Source organism: Aptenodytes patagonicus, chromosome 2 (genome assembly GCF_965638725.1).
Source record: "Aptenodytes patagonicus chromosome 2, bAptPat1.pri.cur, whole genome shotgun sequence".
Lineage (NCBI taxonomy): Eukaryota > Metazoa > Chordata > Aves > Sphenisciformes > Spheniscidae > Aptenodytes > Aptenodytes patagonicus.
Window position 1 is genome coordinate 150,116,756 of NC_134950.1, and position 20,252 is coordinate 150,137,007.

The 20,252-nt window shown below is 39.7% G+C and overlaps 1 protein-coding gene across 1 annotated transcript in view; it reads left to right on the forward strand.

The window, feature by feature from the left end:
* Positions 1-20,252, forward strand: part of MALRD1 (MAM and LDL receptor class A domain containing 1) — a 295,081-nt gene that overhangs the window by 64,332 nt on the left and 210,497 nt on the right. Inside the window, exons 16-17 of the mRNA XM_076332119.1 lie at positions 232-599; positions 6,004-6,416. Coding sequence (XP_076188234.1) covers positions 232-599; positions 6,004-6,416 — 781 coding nt within the window. The remainder of the gene's footprint in view (positions 1-231; positions 600-6,003; positions 6,417-20,252) is intronic.

Consider the following 20,252-nt stretch of genomic DNA (forward strand, 5'->3'; position numbering starts at 1 on the left):
ATGCTGCTTCTCTCACAATCTTCAATTCTTGAAATGAGCCCTGGACTGGTACAGCAGCCTACCCTACCATCATACAGAAAGTGGGTTGAATTGCAGGTAAACTGGAAGTAGGCACTGTGCACGTCCTATATTTCATAGAGCTATGACAGAAAAGATACTGGCCATTATACTTGATGTGACCCATTTTCATAATTTGCACCCTTAACTTTTTTTTTTTTTTAATCATTTTAGGTATTACAATTACGGACAGTCAGTTGGGGCAGCAGAGCTGCAATTGCTTGTGGATGGGCTGAAACAGCCTACCGTCCTTTGGAGGACATATTACAACGAGGGAAATCAATGGTTGAAGGCAGTCATTCAGCTTGGACGCCTTCCACATCCTTTCCAATTATCACTTGATAAAATCAGTCTGGGTTTTTATGATGGCATCTCAGCAATTGATGATATTACATTTGAAAATTGTGCTCTTCCATCTCCAGCATTAAGTTGTGCAGGTCCTAATCATTTCTGGTGCAGAGATACAAAAGCATGTATTGACAGTTTATTGGTCTGTGATCTTGTGGATAACTGTGGGGATGGATCGGATGAAGACAACTGTAGTAAGTACTTTCCATGATTGCTTATGTTATATGAAACCAAAATTTACTTGCCAAATTCGTACCTGGAGTAAAAAAGCACAGTACAGTTACAGCCTATCAATGTTACAGCCAGTGATGACTCAACTGAATATAGCTACTGATGAAACAGACTGAAAATTTTTAACTCAAATGCATAAGGTGAGTTACAACTGAGGGTAAATGGAATTCAATCTCCTTTATCCAGACAAGTCATATTTCTTAACTTTTGTAAAACACACAAATGCATTACAAGTTTATTTTAAAAGAGAGGATTCACAGTCTGCCAGTTGATTTGTGTTAACATGCTGTCTTTGATTATACTGATGGAAGTACAGTGGAAGACGTATATGGACTGAGAGGAGTGTATGTCCTATCTCTTTTTATGACCTGTGCTCTTTATACCTAGAAAACATTAAAATATCTGTACTAGAAGATACTAGTCATGCTGGGCATAATTGTCCCTTTCAAAGAAAGAACTTTTAAGTACTGAGGAAGGCTATGGGTCGTTCACACTTTTGACATTCACCTTCCAGTGCTGAAGGGTGCTGTTGATGATTTTCTCCCCGAATCATAGAATCATTAAGGTTGGAAAAGACCTCTAAGATCATCGAGTCCAACCATCAACCCAGCACCACCATGCCCACTAAACCATGTCCCTAAGTGCCACATCTACACGTCTTTTAAATACCTCCAGGGATGGGGACTCAACCACTTCCCTGGGCAGCCTCGTCCAATGTTTAACCACTCTTTCAGTAAAGACATTTTTCCTCACGTCCAATCTAAACCTCCCCTGCCGCAACTTGAGGCCATTTCCTCTTGTCCTATCACTAGTTACCTGGGAGAAGAGACCGACACCCACCTCACTACAACCTCCTTTCAGGGAGTTGTAGAGAGCGATGAGGTCTCCCCTCAGCCTCCTCTTCTCCAGGCTAAACAACCCCAGTTCCCTCAGCCGCTCCTCATAAGACTTGTTCTCCAGACCCCTCACCAGCCTCGTTGCCCTTCTCTGGACACGCTCCAGCACCTCAACGTCCTTCTTGTAGTGAGGGGCCCAAAACTGAACACAGTATTCGAGGTGCGGCCTCACCAGGGCCGAGTACAGGGGCACGATCACTTCCCTACTCCTGCTGGCCACACTATTTCTGATACAGGCCAGGATGCCATTGGCCTTCTTGGCCGCCTGGGCACCCTGCCGGCTCATGTTCAGCCGGCTGTCGACCAACACCCCCAGGTCCTTTTCCGACAGGCAGCTTTCCAGCCACTCTTCCCCAAGCCTGTAGCGCTGCATGGGGTTGTCGTGGCCGAAGTGCAGGACCCGGCACTTGGCCTTGTTGAACCTCATACAATTGGCCTCGGCCCATCCATCCAGCCTGTCCAGGTCCCTCTGCAGAGCCTTCCTACCCTCGAGCAGATCAACACTCCTGCCCAGCTTGGTGTCGTCTGCAAACTTACTGAGGGTGCACTCCATCCCCTCATCCACATCATTGATAAAGATATTGAACAAGACCGGCCCCAAAACTGAGCTCTGGGGAACACCGCTCGTGACCAGCCGCCAACTGGATTGAACTCCATTCACCACAACTCTCTGGGCCCGGCTGTCCAGCCAGTTTTTGACCCAGCACAGAGTACACCTGTCTAAGCCGTGAGCCGCCAGCTTCTCTAGGAGAATGCTGTGGGAGACGGTGTCAAAGGCCTTGCTGAAGTCCAGGTAGACCACATCCACAGCCTTTCCCTCATCCACTAGGTGGGTCCCCTGGTCATAGAAGGAGATCAGGTTGGTCAAGCAGGACCTGCCTCTCATGAATCCGTGCTGGCTGGGCCTGATCCCCTGGTTGTCCCGCTCATGCCTTGTGAGCACCCTCAATATGAACCGCTCCATAATCTTCCCCGGCACCGAGGTCAGGCTGACAGGCCTGTAGTTCCCCGCATCCTCCTTCTGGCCTTTCCTGTAGATGATCATCACATTAGCAAGCCTCCAGTCGTCCAGGACCTCCCCCATTAACCAGGACTGCTGATAAATGATGGAGCGTGGCTTGGCGAGCACCTCCGCCAGCTCTCTCAGCACCCTCGGGTGAATCCCATCTGGCCCCATAGACTTGTGAGCATCCAGGTGGCGTAGCAGGTCATTGACTGCTTCCTCTTGGATTATGGGGGGTTCATCCTGCTCGCCGTCCCTGTCTTCCAGCTCGGGGAGCCAAGTACCCTGAGGATAACTGGTCTGCCTGTTAAAGACTGAGGCAAAGAAGGCATTGAGTACCTCAGCCTTCTCCTCATCCTCGGTGACAATGTTCCCCCCCGCATCCAATAAAGGATGGAGATTTTCCTTGGCTCTCTTCTTGTCATTAATATATTTGTATAAGCTTTTTTTATTGTCTCTAACGACAGCGGCCAGATTGCGTTCTAGCTGGGCTTTTGCCTTTCTCATTTCCTCTCTGCATGACCTAACGAGATCCCTGTACTCTTCTTGAGTCGCCTGCCCCTTCTTCCACAAGCGGTAAACTCTCCTTTTTTTCCTGAGTCCCAGCAAGAGCTCCCCGTTCAGCCAGGCCGGTCGTCTTCCCCACCCGTTCTTCTTACGGCGTATGGGGACAGCCTGCTCCTGCGCCTTTAAGACTTCCTTCCTGAAGATCGTCCAGCCTTCCTGGACCCCTTTGCCCTTCAGGACCATCTCCCAAGGGACTCTCTCAACCAGCGTCCTGAACAGGCCAAAGTCTGCCCTCCGGAAGTCCGTGGTTGTGGTTTTGCTGCCCCCCCTCCTTACTTCACCAAGAATGGAGAATTCTATCATTTCATGGTTGCTAAGCCCAAGACGGCCTCCGACCACCACATCTCCCACCAGTCCTTCTCTGTTAGTAAACAGCAGGTCGAGCGAGGCACCTCCCCTGGTAGGCTCACTTACCAGCTGTGTCAGGAAGTTGTCTTCCACACTGTCGTGGTTTAATCTCAGTCGGCAACTGAGCACCACGCAGCCGCTCGCTCACTCCCCCCCACCCGGTTTGATGGGGGAGAGACTTGGAAGAGCACAAGTGAGAAAAACTTGTGGGTTGAGATAAAAACAGTTTAATAATTGAAATAAAATGATAAGAATAATAGTAATATGATAATAATAATAATAATACACAAAGCAAGTGATGCACAGTACAATTGCTCACCACCCACCGACCGATGCCCAGCCAGTCCCCGAGCAGCGGCCCCCTGCGCCCCAGCCAGCTTTCCCCAGTTTATGTACTGAGCATGACGTCACATGGTATGGAATGTCCCTTGGGCCAGTTTGGCTGTGCCCCCTCCCAGCTTCTTGTGCACCTCCAGCCTTCTCAGTCGGTAGAGCATGGGAAACTAAAAAGTCCTTGACTAGTGTAAGCATTACCTAGCAACAACTAAAACATCGGTGCGTTATCAACTTTGTTCTCATCCTAAATTCAAAACACTGTACCAGCTACTAGAAAGGAAATGAACTCTATTCCTGCCGAAACCAGGACACACACACTCCAGGAACCTCCTAGACTGTTTCCTCTCTGCCGTGTTGTATTTCCAGCAGACGTCCGGGAAGTTGAAGTCCCCCACGAGAACAAGGGCTAGCGATTGAGAGACTTCTGCCAGCCGCTTATAGAACGCTTCATCCGCCCCTTCATCCTGGTTGGGTGGTCTATAACAGACTCCCAGCAGGATATCTGCCTCGTTGGCCTTCCCCCTCATCCTGACCCATAAACACTCAACCATATCATCATCACAATCGTTGAGCTCTAGACAATCGAAACACTCCCTAACATACAGGGCCACCCCACCGCCTCTGCTTCCTCGCCTGTCCCTTCTGAAGTGTCTATAGCCATCCATTGCAGCACACCAATCATGAGAGTCACCCCACCATGTTTCTGTGATGGTGACTAAGTCATCTCTCTCCCGCTGCACAATGGCTTCCAGCTCCTCCTGTTTGCTGCCCATGCTGCGTGCATTGGTGTAGATGCACTTGAGCTGGGCTATCGATTTCACCCCCAGCATTGGCATGCCCCCCCTAGGCTCATCTCTAGCGAGCCTGGTTTTATCCCCTTCCCCCTTCGAACCTAGTTTAAAGCCCTCTCAATGAGCCCTGCCAATTCATGAGCCATGATCCTTTTTCCCTTGTGAGACAGCTGGACTCTGTCTGTTGCCAGCAGGCCCGGTGCCATGTAAACCTCCCCATGATCAAAAAAGCCAAAATTCCTCCAATGGCACCAGCCCCTGAGCCACGCGTTGATCAGGTGTGTTTTCCTGCTCCTTTCAGTATCCTTCCCTGCCACTGTAGGGATAGAGGAAAACACTACCTGTGCTCCCGATCCTTCAACCAGTCGCCCCAGTGAAGCATGCATTCATCAATTTTAAGAACTCAAGAACATTAATATAAAATAAAATTAACTAGCAGTTGCTTTATCACATCCTGAGGTAACTAAATTATGCAAATCACAATGAGTTTGAGAAACAGGGGACACCTTACGTGCTTGAGGAGATACCATCCTGCACTGATATTTGCTGAATATCAACTTAAAACTGATCTGAATTTAAAAGAAAGTGAAGGCTTTCCAGCCTATCCCAGTTTTCCCACTTGTAAAATGTCTGTCTTTATAACCCATTCTGAGGCCTATAGTAAGAAAGTACTATATGATTTGCAGTTTTAAACATCATATAAAATAATAACTTAATTACAAAAAAGAATTGGCTATTATGTTAGTTACTGTTTATGAAGGGCAGATGCAAAGATGAAATGCAAGTTCTCCACCTCTGATACATATTTTATTTTTTTACATTAGAAGTAATTGGTCTAATCAATATATTTTGCCTTGGTGTCAAATAATAAAGTGCAGTTCTGTTATAAATGCCTCTCTTGAATTTAGCTTTGATAAAGCTATCACGCTACTATTATTGAGGATAATAAAGATCTAAAACACAACCCATTTTTAGGACTACGGCCATGCAAAAACGTGTTAGGTCACTTATTACACAAACCTACAAGACTGTATCCTGTGATTTATTTGGTCCAATTAACCTCAGTTTTAACTCCTTTACTCAGTTAAATTTCAGTTAAAAAACTTTGCATGTTTTAATTATAAAAATACATACATTTAGTAATATGAATAATAAAATGTTATTCACAGTTCTGTTTATTCAATAAATTAATTATGTACAGTTTACCAGATATATACTGAAAGAGGTGGTAATTACGTAGAGATTTATTTTTCTTTTTTTGTCCAGACAAGTGTGTATTTATTCTTCAGAGGGGAATTTTTGCAAGAAGAAGAAAAGTGTTTTTCTCTATATTAGAGAGAAATTTTTGCAAGGAGAAAAAGATATTAAAGCACAATCACCTTTTGATACTGTTTTCACTCGACAGTCTGTTCTGTTCACATTTCAGACCCTGACCTACAGTGTAACTTTGAAAATGGGCTGTGCAATTGGGAGCAGGATGCTGAGGATGACTTTGACTGGGTCAGAATACAGGGTCCAACCCCCACGGCTAATACAGGCCCATTAAAGGATCACACGACAGGCACAGCCAGAGGACACTACCTCTACATGGAATCCTCCAAGCCAAGCCAATTCCAAGATAAAGCAGTTTTGCTTAGTCCTCTCTTCAACCCTTCTGGCAACGGAAACTGCATTTTCCGCTTTCACTATCATATGTTTGGAAAGCAAGTTTACAAGCTGTCAGTTTTCCAGAGAACTGTGAGTAATACCAAGGGATGGCTGTTGTGGTACAAGTTTGGAAATCAAGGAAACAGATGGATCAGACAGACAGTCTACATCAGCAGCTCTAAGCCATTTCAGGTATGATCCTTCTAGGTTGCGAAGTGCTTTTTTATTTGCTGCATCGTAAAACACTTCGAGTATATAAATGATTGTGCAATCTCAAAGCTATTTGTAACCATCTGATCAAATTTACTTTGAAATACATTTGTAGGGGTTTTTTTGATGAAATATGTCTGAAATATTTATTTTTTGTTGAATTTACTTTTCCCCCTATAACACTTGATTTTAATGTTTTGAACAGGAATATGTGGTATTTAAAGTAGATGCTATTTTTGTTTTTCAAGCATTTGGCGAAACAAACATATCTGAATCTGCTGCGGAACAGCTTGGCAAAAATTTTGATTCATTCATGAAAAAAGGACTGTTATAAAGAATATCCTCCTCTCTGCCTTACTCTTCCAGAGTTACATGTTAATCTTTAATTCTATAATGCCAGAAAAAATATCAGTTCAAAATATTTGGGTGCAAAGCTAGGTCAACAATCAAATATCATTTGGAGAAAGATATGATTATAGTAAGTTACAGCTACAGATCTTGATTTATTTTCTCACCTTTTAAAAATTGTATATGTTGTTTACATATCACACACTATGTGTGATCTGTTTATTCTGGTCGCGTTAACGAACCTGCAGGTTTATTAGAGGAGACATCAGTTCACTTGACTGCCAACTGGTCATAAAATTAACTTTAAAAAAACCCCAAACATATTATAAAAAGAAACACCTTCCTTTTAAATCTGATATAATGCAATATTTTCTTTAGATTGTCCCACATTTATTTCCCAAAAGATTATTTTTAGGTGGAGAGAAGTTCTATCCTCTTTCAAGGAAAAGGCCTTAATATTACTGTGGTTCCACAGAGGCATCTGGATGGGGAGTGCCCATTTTTTGTCAAGACCCTTTGTAGACATGTAAAGGAGTATCAGCATAAAGCTAACAAGGCCTTTTTTTTTGTTGGTGTGTTTTGGGTTTTTGTAGGGTTTTTTGTTGTGTTTTTTTTTTTTAGTAAGAAAATATATCCTATGTCTGGTAGTTGTCTGAAGAACTATAAACCCACATGTCCTATATTTGACCTCCTGAGGGTTAAGAAGGTCTGTTCAGTAACTGAAAATATTTTTAATGTGTTAGTGTTGCAGGGTTTTCTATTGTACTTGCCCAGTTCTGTGCAGGGAATGCAAAGATCTTATATCCTTTTGCTGCAGTTTTGTTTTTCATAGTCATTTTTGAGGGGCATGAGGTGTAAGGTATAATTTGATAGCTTGTTCTGAAGAAAGAGATCAAGATCTGATGTTCATTATTGTGTATTGCATTTCTTATGATGGAGCTTGCTGTGTCACAACCTACCGCCCTCCAAAACTCGGAAATTTTGAAGAGAACAAGTTGTTATTCTGTTGCTAATAAGTTGCCACGTGCTGACCTCTTTCCAATCTTCCTTTTAAGTGCATAGTGTTCGGATACTTCCAGGGCTAAAGACATGTAGGGGGAAAGGTCTTCACACTCTGTTACCACTTTTCTCTGAAGTATTTCTACTGAGATGTGTACTAGAACAGCCTCTCAGTTAGTTTTGGGCTGCCTACTGGCTGGGTAACAGTATTACATTTGTAGCCTCTATGTTTACTATGTTGTGTTCCCCACACCCTATAAAGTTAGTGGTTCAGTGTTTTCACACCACATCCTTAAAGTCTTGTAGGTCACCTCCATTCTTCAAAGGAAATGTTTAGATTCACTTGAGAATAGAATTTTTTTCTTGGATGTCTAAAAATAAGATAGAACTTTTTAATAATTTTCTGGTCAAAATCCATGTCTTGACTTCCTAATCTTCTCCATCTCTAGCCAGAGCATCTCATCCGCTGTTCTGGGATTTTCAGAGATTCCTTGTGAATAGAAAACATTAGACTCCAGGACCAAAGGCGGCCTCAGTCTTTGTAACACAGACCTTCATTTTGCTTTTTCTCTTCTAAATGTAAGAGAAGATCATATATCTGAGATAGCTGATACCACCTCTTCCTCTTCCCTCCCTGTGTAAGTCTGTCATTTGTTTACCACATTCCAGGAAAGAATCACTATGAATAGTAAATCTCTCAAATTCACACTTCCAGTTTATTTACTGGCATGGGAAGCCAACTTTGGGAGCATATAAACAATTGTGCCTCTACACTAACTGTCAGGAAAGGGAGGACTTCTCAGCCAAAAAATTCAAAGCAGTGAAGAAAGATACTCAAGGACCTCTGAAAAGCCAGATCCCCTTTTGAAAGTTTGGAACTCTATAGATATGAAACTGTAGGGCCTTTAATTGAATGCTCTGGCAGAAACCCAAAGGGAACAGCACATGAAGACTTCCGTTGCCCACACCAGCTCCCACTAAACCTCAGAATCTTAAATTTCTCAGGAAACCTTTGTTCTACCTGCCGTCAAACCGTGGCTGAAGTTTGTTGCTGTTCCATCAGATGTTTTACATGAGAGTGTTAAATGTGACATCAGGGAGCAGAATAGGACTAGCTGGATGAGTGGAAAGGGAAATTTAAAGGTAACTTATTTAAATGAAAGGAATGCAGTTTTCTGAGCCAAAATTAAGCATTTCTCTCAAATACTAATACTGAGAAGTAACAAAACCAGTCCAAAATACACATGCTTATAAAACTCATTTTTGCAGCTTTAGTGATCTAGAGTTTCCCTTTGAATTCAGAACTGGTATGACACAGAAATCTGCAAAGGATTTAGTAATCTGCAAGAAATTATCCCTTTTTTTTTTTTTTTTGGTAAAAATTTCAAGTTGAAAATATATTCCTTTTCAAGATATTCCTTTTTATTATATGGGACACTTGTTTCAACATGAAAAATAAGCTGTTGAGTGTACTTGTCTCTTTACTTGATCTACATTTATTTTAATCTCCCTGAGAAGTTTACTTACATGTCTTTTCCTTAAAAGTACATTTGAAAAGATAGTAAAATAAGAATCTGTCCATGGTAGCCTGCTTATATTGATGATGAATAGTGTTTGCTTTTATCTTCCTTGAATAATCATAACACCTGAAATAGTTTCTGCCCAGAAGAAAGTGCAAAGATTCTATTTTAACATCTTAGATAAATGTGGCTGTCTTAGCTTGCTCTATTCATTCAAATTTCTGTGGATACAGAAAAAGGAAATGGTGATATGTGAACAATGGCAAAATTCTGTATCTCAATCCTTTTGGGCAGTGTAGTCTCCTTTTAGTCATGATATAAATCACATATCTACCGTGTCCATCATAAGATATCTAGGGCAACTTTACTATATTGCAAAACATATTATTAAAAAAAAAAAAAATTACTTTTAACCCAATCCAATTCACTTTTTGCCCATCTGTAATATGTATGTTTATCTCTGTAAATAAAGATGGTTATAGGTTTTTGATACTCCAAAGCCTAAGTAATACATAAAGGAGTCTAATATTCTGTGATGGTTTTATAATGATCAGTCTCATTTTTTTTAAGATGGCTGTTATGAAACTTAAACATGCAAATAAGCTGTTAAAGTACATGATTAATTATTAATGCTATATTGAGTATAATTTTAGTATAAAAATTTTAGTATTTTGAGTATCATATATAAAACCTTACATCTCCCTTCAACTATAAAATTTTGTCCCTTTAAGTGTGAAAAACAAGGACCAAAATCAGGAGAAAATAAATAATGAAAATTTATTGAAAAATACCAGCTTATGGAAGTTTATATGCAAAATAAAATTGCAATTAAGTAGATATAAAATGCATTTGCTATTTTCCTATTTTACAAGTGGTTAAGAAAAGTAAACAACCAAATCCACTGCAGTAATTTTATTATCAATTAGGTATTAGCTTACAAAGTAATGGAATATTGATTGAAAATTAGAATGATACATTTGCTATGGATATAGAACAGCACTATGCTCTACAAACACAAATACAAGCCAAGCTTCTTTCTCCAGCTACTATTTTTAGTACCTGTTGTGCTATTTTTTTGTTCTTCTCAGCACAGAATCCAAACTGTTTGTATTGTAAGGGTCTGATTCTGAAACATGTATGTCTGAGTATATTGATAATGGTGCAAATTAGATTTCTCAAGCTTCTGAGCAGCATTTTAAACTAGATGTAATGGTTTGGAATATGACCAAACATGGGAAGACAGATGGCTGAAGCACAGTGGATTCCTTTCCCTTTTTTTTGTACATTGCTATTTGTACCTTTGACACTCTAATGTGCTGTTTTCAGGTATAGTGGTTGCACCATTCATTGCTCATGATTTAAAACAAGACAATTTTGTATTGTTTTGTGAGTTTGGGGAAAAAATACTTTCTGTCCTGAAATGGATCTCTCTTGTGTTAAAGAAATATGTGACTTGTGTCTTTGCATTCTTCTGATGTTCTGAATACCCACGTCTCTTATTCAGGCAGAGCTATCAAAGCATAAGTGCTGACCAGTCCTATCTGAGATGTTCTCACATAAAGGACTTCAATGTTGGCATTTTACTGTGGGTTGTAAATGTATCAAAAATAATTAACTTAGTTGTCTTGTAAAATCCTTTTGTCTCATTTGGTGTTAATATGATGTGAGTTGTCACTTGCAGCATCTGCAAGGAAGAAATGTTCAATATGACTGTAGTTACAGGTTTTGGGTTTTTTTTTTTGGTTTTTTTGTTTGTTTGGTTGGTTTTTTTAAAATCCTAGAACCCCTAGGGATTCGACACGTCATCTTCCTTTTAAGTTCCTCAGCTCATAGGATCTGATGTTGTAGCCACCTGGTGCTGAACTGGGAGGCATTCCCTCTTGCAATTACTGAGCATCATTTCTAGATCAGATAGCAGGAAACATCTTTGAGAATCACTAGGGTCCCCTTACCTTTGCAGATATGAAGCAATGAAAGCCAGCCTTCAGGAAGGCTTTGTTTTACTTTGCTATAGCAGGATATTCACTGAGTGAAGCATTACAAGCATCATCAGTCCCAACATAGACAGACAACCAGCTTGGAAGTTTTACCTCTAGCAGCTGTTAGTTGTCTGTTGAAGAGGAAGCCCTGGGTCACTGCCAAAGAAATCCTTAATAAAATCAATATATTTCACAATACTTTGGATGAAAGAGAAAATTAGTTCTGAAATTATTTTCTAAGTTACTCACACCCCTAATAATATATGTTATTTGTGATCTGTCACAATATCATCAAATACAGTATCAGTTGTATGGCGGGTCAAATGGGAAGGGTGAAGTGTTAGTCCTAATTAGTTCCAATACATAAATCCTCAAACATACATCTTGAATGGTGCTAAATCAAGAACCAACTTTATTTTTTAGCAGCAGAATTTGTCTAAAGACAGATAAGAATCTAAAGGAAGTTTTCTTCATTTCTGAGACACTAGATTAAGGTGCTTGTTTTGTCTTTTAATACATTCTTTTAAATCTTCATTTTTCATCTTTTCGTTTGTGTTATGGAGATATAGGGCATATTATACTTTTTCTTACAAAGATTTTTGAATTCAAAGGCAAATTAGCTCACTCCAAACAAATTTTATTTTCAGTTACTCTTATCTTTTAGCCATAGAATTAGTTATGGAGGCATCTCATTATGGTCGAGTTTTTAACCTTGATTATAGGGTTGGTTTAGGTTTTCCTTAATTATACTCAGCTATTTCTTGTGTTATGATTTTGGAATGCCCTTGACATAAGATAAGTTTGATGTCAAATACATGGGTAGTAAACATACATTATTTGCATTCAGGCTTTTACCATTCATCTAAAAAGACAGACAGGAAGGGCTAAAAAATGTATTTAAGGTACTACCAGGAAGCTGGTCACAATCACATAGGCAGTGTCTACTTTCTCACCCTCTACTCCCTCCCTTTTCATTCCTCAGTGAGATGAGATAGCGATTCTTCTTTGGGGATTCTGATATCTCCTCTGTAATAACTGAAAGAGGATCACAAAGCTCACTCTTCAGTTATTTCTGCAATTCTAGCTGTTTCTTGCAATTACTTTTCTGAGAAGAGAGCAGGTTGATCAACATCCCCCCCCCCCCCCCCCAACAATTTCTGTAATGAAAAACTCAGGGTTCTAGTGGAAAATGGACTTTTTAGCATGATTTTAGTTCTGTTTCAAACAAAAAGCCTGTGCTATGGCAAATTGTGAGGTTTCAGAATTTAATGGTTTTATTTCATGCATCTCTAGTGATGATAATTATATTTCATACATGAATAATATAGCAGGACTTGTTATAGTAGACTAAATACACTTTGTATCAATTTAAGAAAAGATAATGGCTTGCTAGTCTTCCTTGTCAGCTATAATATCCTTGAAGTAAGAAAATTTCAAATTTCCTTTCCTGCATAACAAGCATCAGAACTATTGAAATTACAGGTTCTAGATCTCATATCACATTTCACAGCACCTCTGAGAGAAATTTTCAGTGGGGTTTGTAACATCAATACTTTTGTAGATCGACTTAAATGTAGGAGTTTTTCAGTCTTCTCTAATCATTAATTGATAAGTGTCAGATTGAAATTCTGGACTTAAGTCTGGTGTACTCCAGAAAATGGAGCTTATCAAACTTAGCCATATTCTACTTCTTGCATGCAGCTTTGCTGGAAGAGTGTGTATAACTTTTTATTGTCCCAAAGAGAAGTACTATTTCCTACTGTGAAAAGCAATGTGAGGAGACTGTGTTTCAGCCTGTTACAGTTGCATATCAGCACATGCAGCTAGGACTTATCCTTACCACTCACAGTGTTGCTAGAAGGAAACTGGTTCTGAACCGTTTATGCTCTTTCTTCTATATATCCTAAGAAAACAAAACAAAGTAATTTCGTATTTGCCCTTACATTAGGAACATTAAGCTGAAAAAAAAAAAAAACCTAGAAAAGTTTGACCCTTTCTACAATACTTGGATAAAGAGCGTTCCTCTTGGAAAGAGAGATGATTGAGATGTAACAGAAAAACATCAAATCAACAGGGTCATAGAGAAGCTGCATAGAGCATGATCGTTAATGATTTCTCTGAATATAGAGAATGAGAGATACTCTGTGAAATTATTAGGCAACACAACCAAAACAAAAGAAAATACTATTTTAGGATGGTCTGTTGTACAATTCATTGCTGAGGGATGTTTTGGGTACAAGGAGGTATGAATGGGATCAATAAGTAACTTGGCAAATTATTGAAAGAAAAGTCTGTTAAGGGTTGCTAGCACAACAATGAGGCTATAACCTCCCACCTGTGATATACTGCCAAGAGTTTGGGAGCTACCACTGCATACCTGTTTTGTTCTCATTGTGGATGTGGCAGCAGTCCACTGGGAGACACACACTGCAGTTATCTGGACAGCTGACCTAACCTCTGGTACATCTGTCCTTACGCTGTGAGGTGTTGTGCTGCAGACAGCTTTCGGTGCATCGAGAGGCTCATCTTTTTTGATATTCTAACTATGATTCCAGATTTTCTGCAATTGCTTTTGCCCTTATTGAACCAGGTTTATTGTTGTCAAGTGTTGTTAGCCTTCTGCCTTGATTTGATTGTCTGCTTGCTTTCTTGTTCAGGGTCTTATTTTCAGTGTGTGCTGACATACCAGTAGGAGTTTGTTAATGTTCAGTTGGTCAGATACATATCTTTCATTGAAACCTGGTGTTGAAAGCAGCTCTGAATTTATTCAAGGACTTCTCTAAGATTTATATTACACCTCTAATACCCACTTGTGATCATCTTTCCGTTATTGCTTTTGCTCCATTCCCTGGTAACGATTTTCACACAAGGATTTAGTCATCATGGATTTCCACTCTAGCAACAGCTTCAGTTTCAGCTTTCAATTTGTCATTCCTCATCTTCTCCTACTCTTCTCCTTTGCGGTTTCCACAATAGTCTGCTGAGTTCAGTATTCAGGGATTTGTTTGTTTGTTTGTTTGTTTTTCCCCCCCTCTAAAGGCTACCACATGTTTCTGTTACATCTTGCTCCTCCAATTCTGCTCCAAATACATGGATACCCAGCCATACTTGCTGCAGCTTGCTATCTCTCTTTCTGGGCTCTGACTATTTTTCTTCATCTCTGATCTATGTGTTGGCTTCTTTCATCCCTGATACCTGCTTGCATGTTGCACACTACTCTGGTTTTCAGATTTACATTGAGCACTTGGTTTCTGATCTGTTTATAGTCATCATTCTCAGTTTTATTTTCACTGTGGCAATGTAAAGCCTGTGGTTGCTGGCTGACCTATACAGTTTGGTATGTAGTTGCCTCTGGAGCATTTGTTTATTAATTGGCTAATAGATTAATTTTGGCAGGGAAATGCTAGCCACATGTTTTAATTCTTCAATGATCATAGAAGTATAGAATCACAGAATGGTTTGGGTTAGAAGGGACCGTTAAAGATCATCCAGTCCAAACCCCCTGCCATGGGCAGGGACGTCTTTCACTAAATCAGGTTGCTTAAAGCCCCATCCAACCTGACCTTGAACACTTCCAATGATGAGTCATCCACAACTTCTCTGGGCAATCTGTTCCTATGTCTTACCACCCTCATCGTAAAAAGCTTCTTCCTTATGTCCAATCTAAATCTACCCTCAGTTTAAACCTCCAGGCTAAACAACCCTAACTCTCTCAGCGTTTCTTCATAGGATAGGTGTTCCAGCACTCAGATCATTTTTGTGGCCCTCCTCTGGACCTGCTCTAACAGGTCCATGTATTTCTTATACTGGGGACCCCAGAGCTGGACGCAGTACTCCAGGTAGGGTCTCATGAGAGCAGAGTAGAGGAGGAGAATCACCTCCCTTGACCTCCTGACCATGCTTTTTTTATGCAGCCCAGGATATAACCTACATATCTATGTAGGCTAGCTAAAAAAGCCCACCAGAACCAAAAAACACAGTAATCATGTGTTACTGATATTTAATTCTCAGGTCTTGTTAGAATGTGTCCTGGCAGGGTGTAATGTGCAGAGATGGTTACAGGGTATTTGGGAGCTGTGTCAGAGGATGCTGATGTCAGGCCAAATCATGTGAATTACTTCATGTCTGTACTGTTGAAGTATCAATGCCTGTTGGTATGACATCTTTAATGCTTGCACTTGTATGACCTAGGCTTCTCCACTATGTCTGGTCCTCATGACCAGGATCAAGGCCTGCCTTGGAGGACTGTAGTGCGCCAGGAACCAAAGCTGGCACGTCATGTCCACCTTATGTCCATACTTCATGCATATCTTGTGTAGACTCTAGTTTGGATAATTCATGCTCAGGTTTCTTCACCAGTCCACAATCTAGGTGAGAAACTATATGCACATAGAGTGGACAATGAGGGAACTGGGACACTTATGAAAATGAGTGAAAAACAACCATAGGACTTTGTGGTTGGTGGTGAACTTTGTGTTGCTAGTGAAGTCTGTTCAGTGAAATACAGAGAACTTGTCTTGAAAATGTGTGTGGTGCAATGCAATATGTTTGAAAGGCAAATAGTAGTGTGATTTTTTAAAAAGTCATTTCTGAACATCAGTATTGCCATTTTTGACAAGTGGGTTTCAAAGCACAGAAAGCAAGGAAATCACATGAGAAGCCAGGAAAATATATTGTTCATTGTGCAAACCTTCAGGGATAATTGCATGGTTTTGGTTCAGTTCTTTGGGAAAGAAATTGCCCTTTTGTTCAGTGCTAGTACAATACTTTAATATTATGAAACCATACTCCACTCTGTGGCAATAGAAATAATTTATTCTTTCCATTATTATCTTATTGGTATGCAGTGGAAGACTTGCCATGATGTCATAAAGTCACAACATATGCAGAAAGGGGACCAAGAATAAGAATTTTTAAGCTATCTTAACAATGCCTTTTTCAGTCAAAATTGTATTCTTAATTTCACATCTGTCATTTCCTTGGTGTTTTGGGTTTTTTTTTTTTTTGGGGGGGACACAAAGGGGGCAGGGTGTGTTTTACCTTTGTTTCCTATTTACATGCAGGAAGCTCAAAGGAAATCACACAAGGTAAAAATAACCTTTCTATATGCCAATGAACTGTCAAGTACTGCTCACGTTTTAAATATGGAAAACCTGAAGGAATGAAAGACTTTCACCACCTTTTACAACGCACAACCCACTGAGAGACTGTGTTCAGTTGTTTGAATTTGAGGGGAATCATGTAAAGCAGGAATTTTGCTTTCCTGAAAATTAAGAGTAGTGTCTTAAATTTGTTATTGATATTACTATATTACTTATCAGGAATTGCTGATCAGGAAAATGAGACTTGGATAACTTTGCAAAGAGAAGAAAAACGTTAGTAACTTTTTTCTCATTCCTTTACTGGATCTAGAAGCCATCTTTGAAAAGGTAACAAAAAGATCACAGGAAAGCAATAATTCATTGAAGCTTTAAAGTCTCCTTCCATAGTTCTATGCTTTACATCAAACACAGGGTTTTTTATATTATTTTTTATAATCTTTCTATGTTTATTGAGTATGCTTATAGCAGAGTTAAGATACAATGTAGAAATTCTACTCCCAATGAAGTATATAGCAAAACTCTTGTTATCTTTAATGGAGACAGGATTTCATGGCAAGACATATGTTCCAATGATATCCCTATGTTATTGTTTTCTTACTTTGGGAGATAAAGGCCATATGCATGGATGTAGGAACAGCAATTCTCTATAAGTTACTATCTCAGTCAGGCAAACTCCTTTGGTTAAGGAAAGGTCCACAGCTTTAGGCAAAAGATGTAATAGTGATCCCCTTGCTCACTAGCATTTGCTGCTAAACAGAAAATTGACTCAGTTGCTGGCACAAATGTTTTCATAAACATGGAAATGAAAACAATGCATGTCTTCTCTCAGGACACTCCTTAGCTCAGCATGGAAGAATTGCCTTAGCAGTAAGCATTGCATAGATCAGATACAAGTCTGTCCATGAAGGCCTTATTCAGGCTTCTCTCGATAGAGATGTGGAGATGTCTTTATGCAACCCTTGACATCTTGACATGCTCCGGGGTACAAGAGGGAGAGACAAAAGTAATCAGGTCATAACAAGCCATCCTGGTCAATGTGAGGCACAGCTTTTAGGACCATAAACCCCAGGAATTTGACATAGTAACTCAGCCAGAATCCTGTAATTTTATTATTTATTTATTTATTTATTTATTTATTTATTTTTAAAATCTGGGGAAATGGTGGTTGGGAGAAAGAAAGAATCTATGTAGTGTATAACTGAATATGTGTGTTAAGCTGCTGAACCTGCATACACCTGTCATGGGAGATCACCCTAGCAAAAACACACTTACGGTAAAGGAGCGGTGATGAGATTCCATCTGAAAGTAGTTCAAGGTAGTGTTATATGATTAGAGTCAGTAAAGACTGATTGTGAAAGAATATCATCAGCCTTGCGTCCTGGTTTCAGCTGGGATAGAGTTAATTTCCTTCCTAGTAGCTGGTACAGTGCTGTGTTTTGGATTTAGGATGAGAATAATGTTGATAACACACCGATGTTTTAGTTGTTGCTAAGTAGTGCTTACGCTAGTCAAGGACTTTTCAGCTTCCCATGCTCTACCAACTGAGAAGGCTGGAGGTGCACAAGAAGCTGGGAGGGGGCACAGCCGGGACAGCTGACCCAAACTGGCCACAGGGATATTCCATACCATGTGACGTCATGCTCAGTACATAAACTGGGGACAAGCTGGCCGGGGGGCCGCTGCTCGGGGACTGGCTGGGCATCGGTTGGCAGGTGGTGAGCAATTGCATTGTGCATCACTTGCTTTGTATATTATTATTATTATTATTATTATTATTATTATTATTATTATTACTACTATTATTATTATTACTATTTTATTTCAATTATTAAATTGTTTTTATCTCAACCCATGAGTTTTCTCACTTTTACTCTTCCGATTCTCTCCCCCATCCCACTGGGGGTGGGGGAGTGAGCGAGTGGCTGTGTGGTGCTCAGTTTAACTGAGGTTAAACCACGACATCTTGCCATTGCTTTGCTATTCCCATACTACAACTCACCCACTTTCACTTGTATGTATCCTTGTCAAAACCAGCCTATCAGTTAGATCCATCCTTTGGATCCTTAAACTGTCTGCATAATTAACCACAAGGCTATCAGAAATGACTGATGCTCTAAAAAAAAACCCCTAAATTTATGCAGGAACACTAAAGGGACTTGTACCTTAGATGTGAGAGAAAATTTACTGTATCCTTTGGGTTGGTTTTTTTGGACTAGATTTGGCCTTGCCCAGTTAACCATGGGTGTTTTAGTATTGTATGTGAATATATCCTTATCTGTCAAGTATTTTCATTACTTAGTGATTTTTAAGTAATTAAAAAAAAATCATCATCCAACCTCTTTAGAGGAAGAAAATATTTACATTTTTAATATTACAAAAAGTAGAATCACTGAAGGATATTTATGCATTTTTGGGCTCCTGTAGCCAACTGAACAGAAATTTAATTAATTCTGAGACTGAAAAATATCTTCAGATTTGAAGGAGGTTTTGTCCATTTTTCTGTGTTTTTTGTGGGTTTGGGTGTGGGTTTTTTTTTTAACACTTCATATTTACAATCTCGGTTGCTTTTGAAAATAATCTCATTCTGCCATAATCTTGTGAAATAGAGGAGACTTCTGTAAATCTTTGTAGATGAAGTCAAAACTAACCATGACCTTAAATTTGATTAAATATAGGTTTATCATTATAATTACTAGATAGAGGTTTCCCAAGTGGGCAGGCTAACCATCTTGTTTTATAAAGCTAGAATCTCAGAAATTTTTAGGCACTGACTATATACTACTTCTGCAATAATTCTTCCAATGTTAATATTACAGAGTGAAAACAGAATCTTTTCTCTTGAGTGAAGTTTATGGCCTTAATACAGCAAAGTACTGACTCCCAGAATATGTAAACCGTTAATAATATTATGATTGTCAGCAGTCCCACCAACACCAATGAAATGTCTGAATCAGGATAGAAATGTGATTCTTCCCTGCACTTTAGAGAAATGCTTGGAAAAACATAAATTGGCATGAGAGTTCACAAGCTTATAGTGAAGTGTGATCAAGTGCTTTACAGAACTATAACTGGTGTTTTTCAGTATCTTGTAAAACCAAGCACTGTAAAACATCAAATATTTGACACAAGATTTTCCATATTTGATGTGTATATCCTTACGACCACTGGTAAGAATTCATTTGGACACCTGTGTGAAAGGACTTTATTTCAACTTTTGAAGTCTTGAGACATTAACTTCTGATGCATTTTTGATGGACACAAAAGGAAGAGGCTGATGGGCTTTGAAGATGAGCAGTGGAATCTCAAGCTTTTCTACGTATATTGTTAAAATGTTGTGGTGACCTAATGTTGATAATCTTTCCAGCAGCTGATGGGCTGTCTCCGCTTGTGCTTGCTTTTGGGGGCAGAAGGGCTCCACGCTATCCATAATCATTCCCCCCATAAGGAGAAAAGTTGGAACATGCTGTGGCACCCCTTCTGCCAGTGCACCCAGGTTTTTTTCCCAAGAGAAACCATGGTGCGGAAGGTACAGAGGAAAAATTCAGTGCCATGTAGTCAGGATGCAACTACTGGATGCCTAGACGAGAGATCTGGGAAATGGTCTCAGTCCCACACTGCCTGTTCCTTTGATGGCAGCTGAGGAAGCAGAGAAACAAAACCAGGGAGGAAAAAATTACCATGTTTGGACTCACTTATCAAAGAAGCCAATAAGCCTTATTTGACATGAACTAATAGCTCCAGAAGTAAAAATTAAATCTGAATTTCTCAGATTTTTTTTTAAATCACAATTTTTCTGAAAATAATGTGTTTGCTTGGTAAATAGTTTTGCTTTTTTATGTATTTCTTGAGATATCATTATAGGAATGTGTT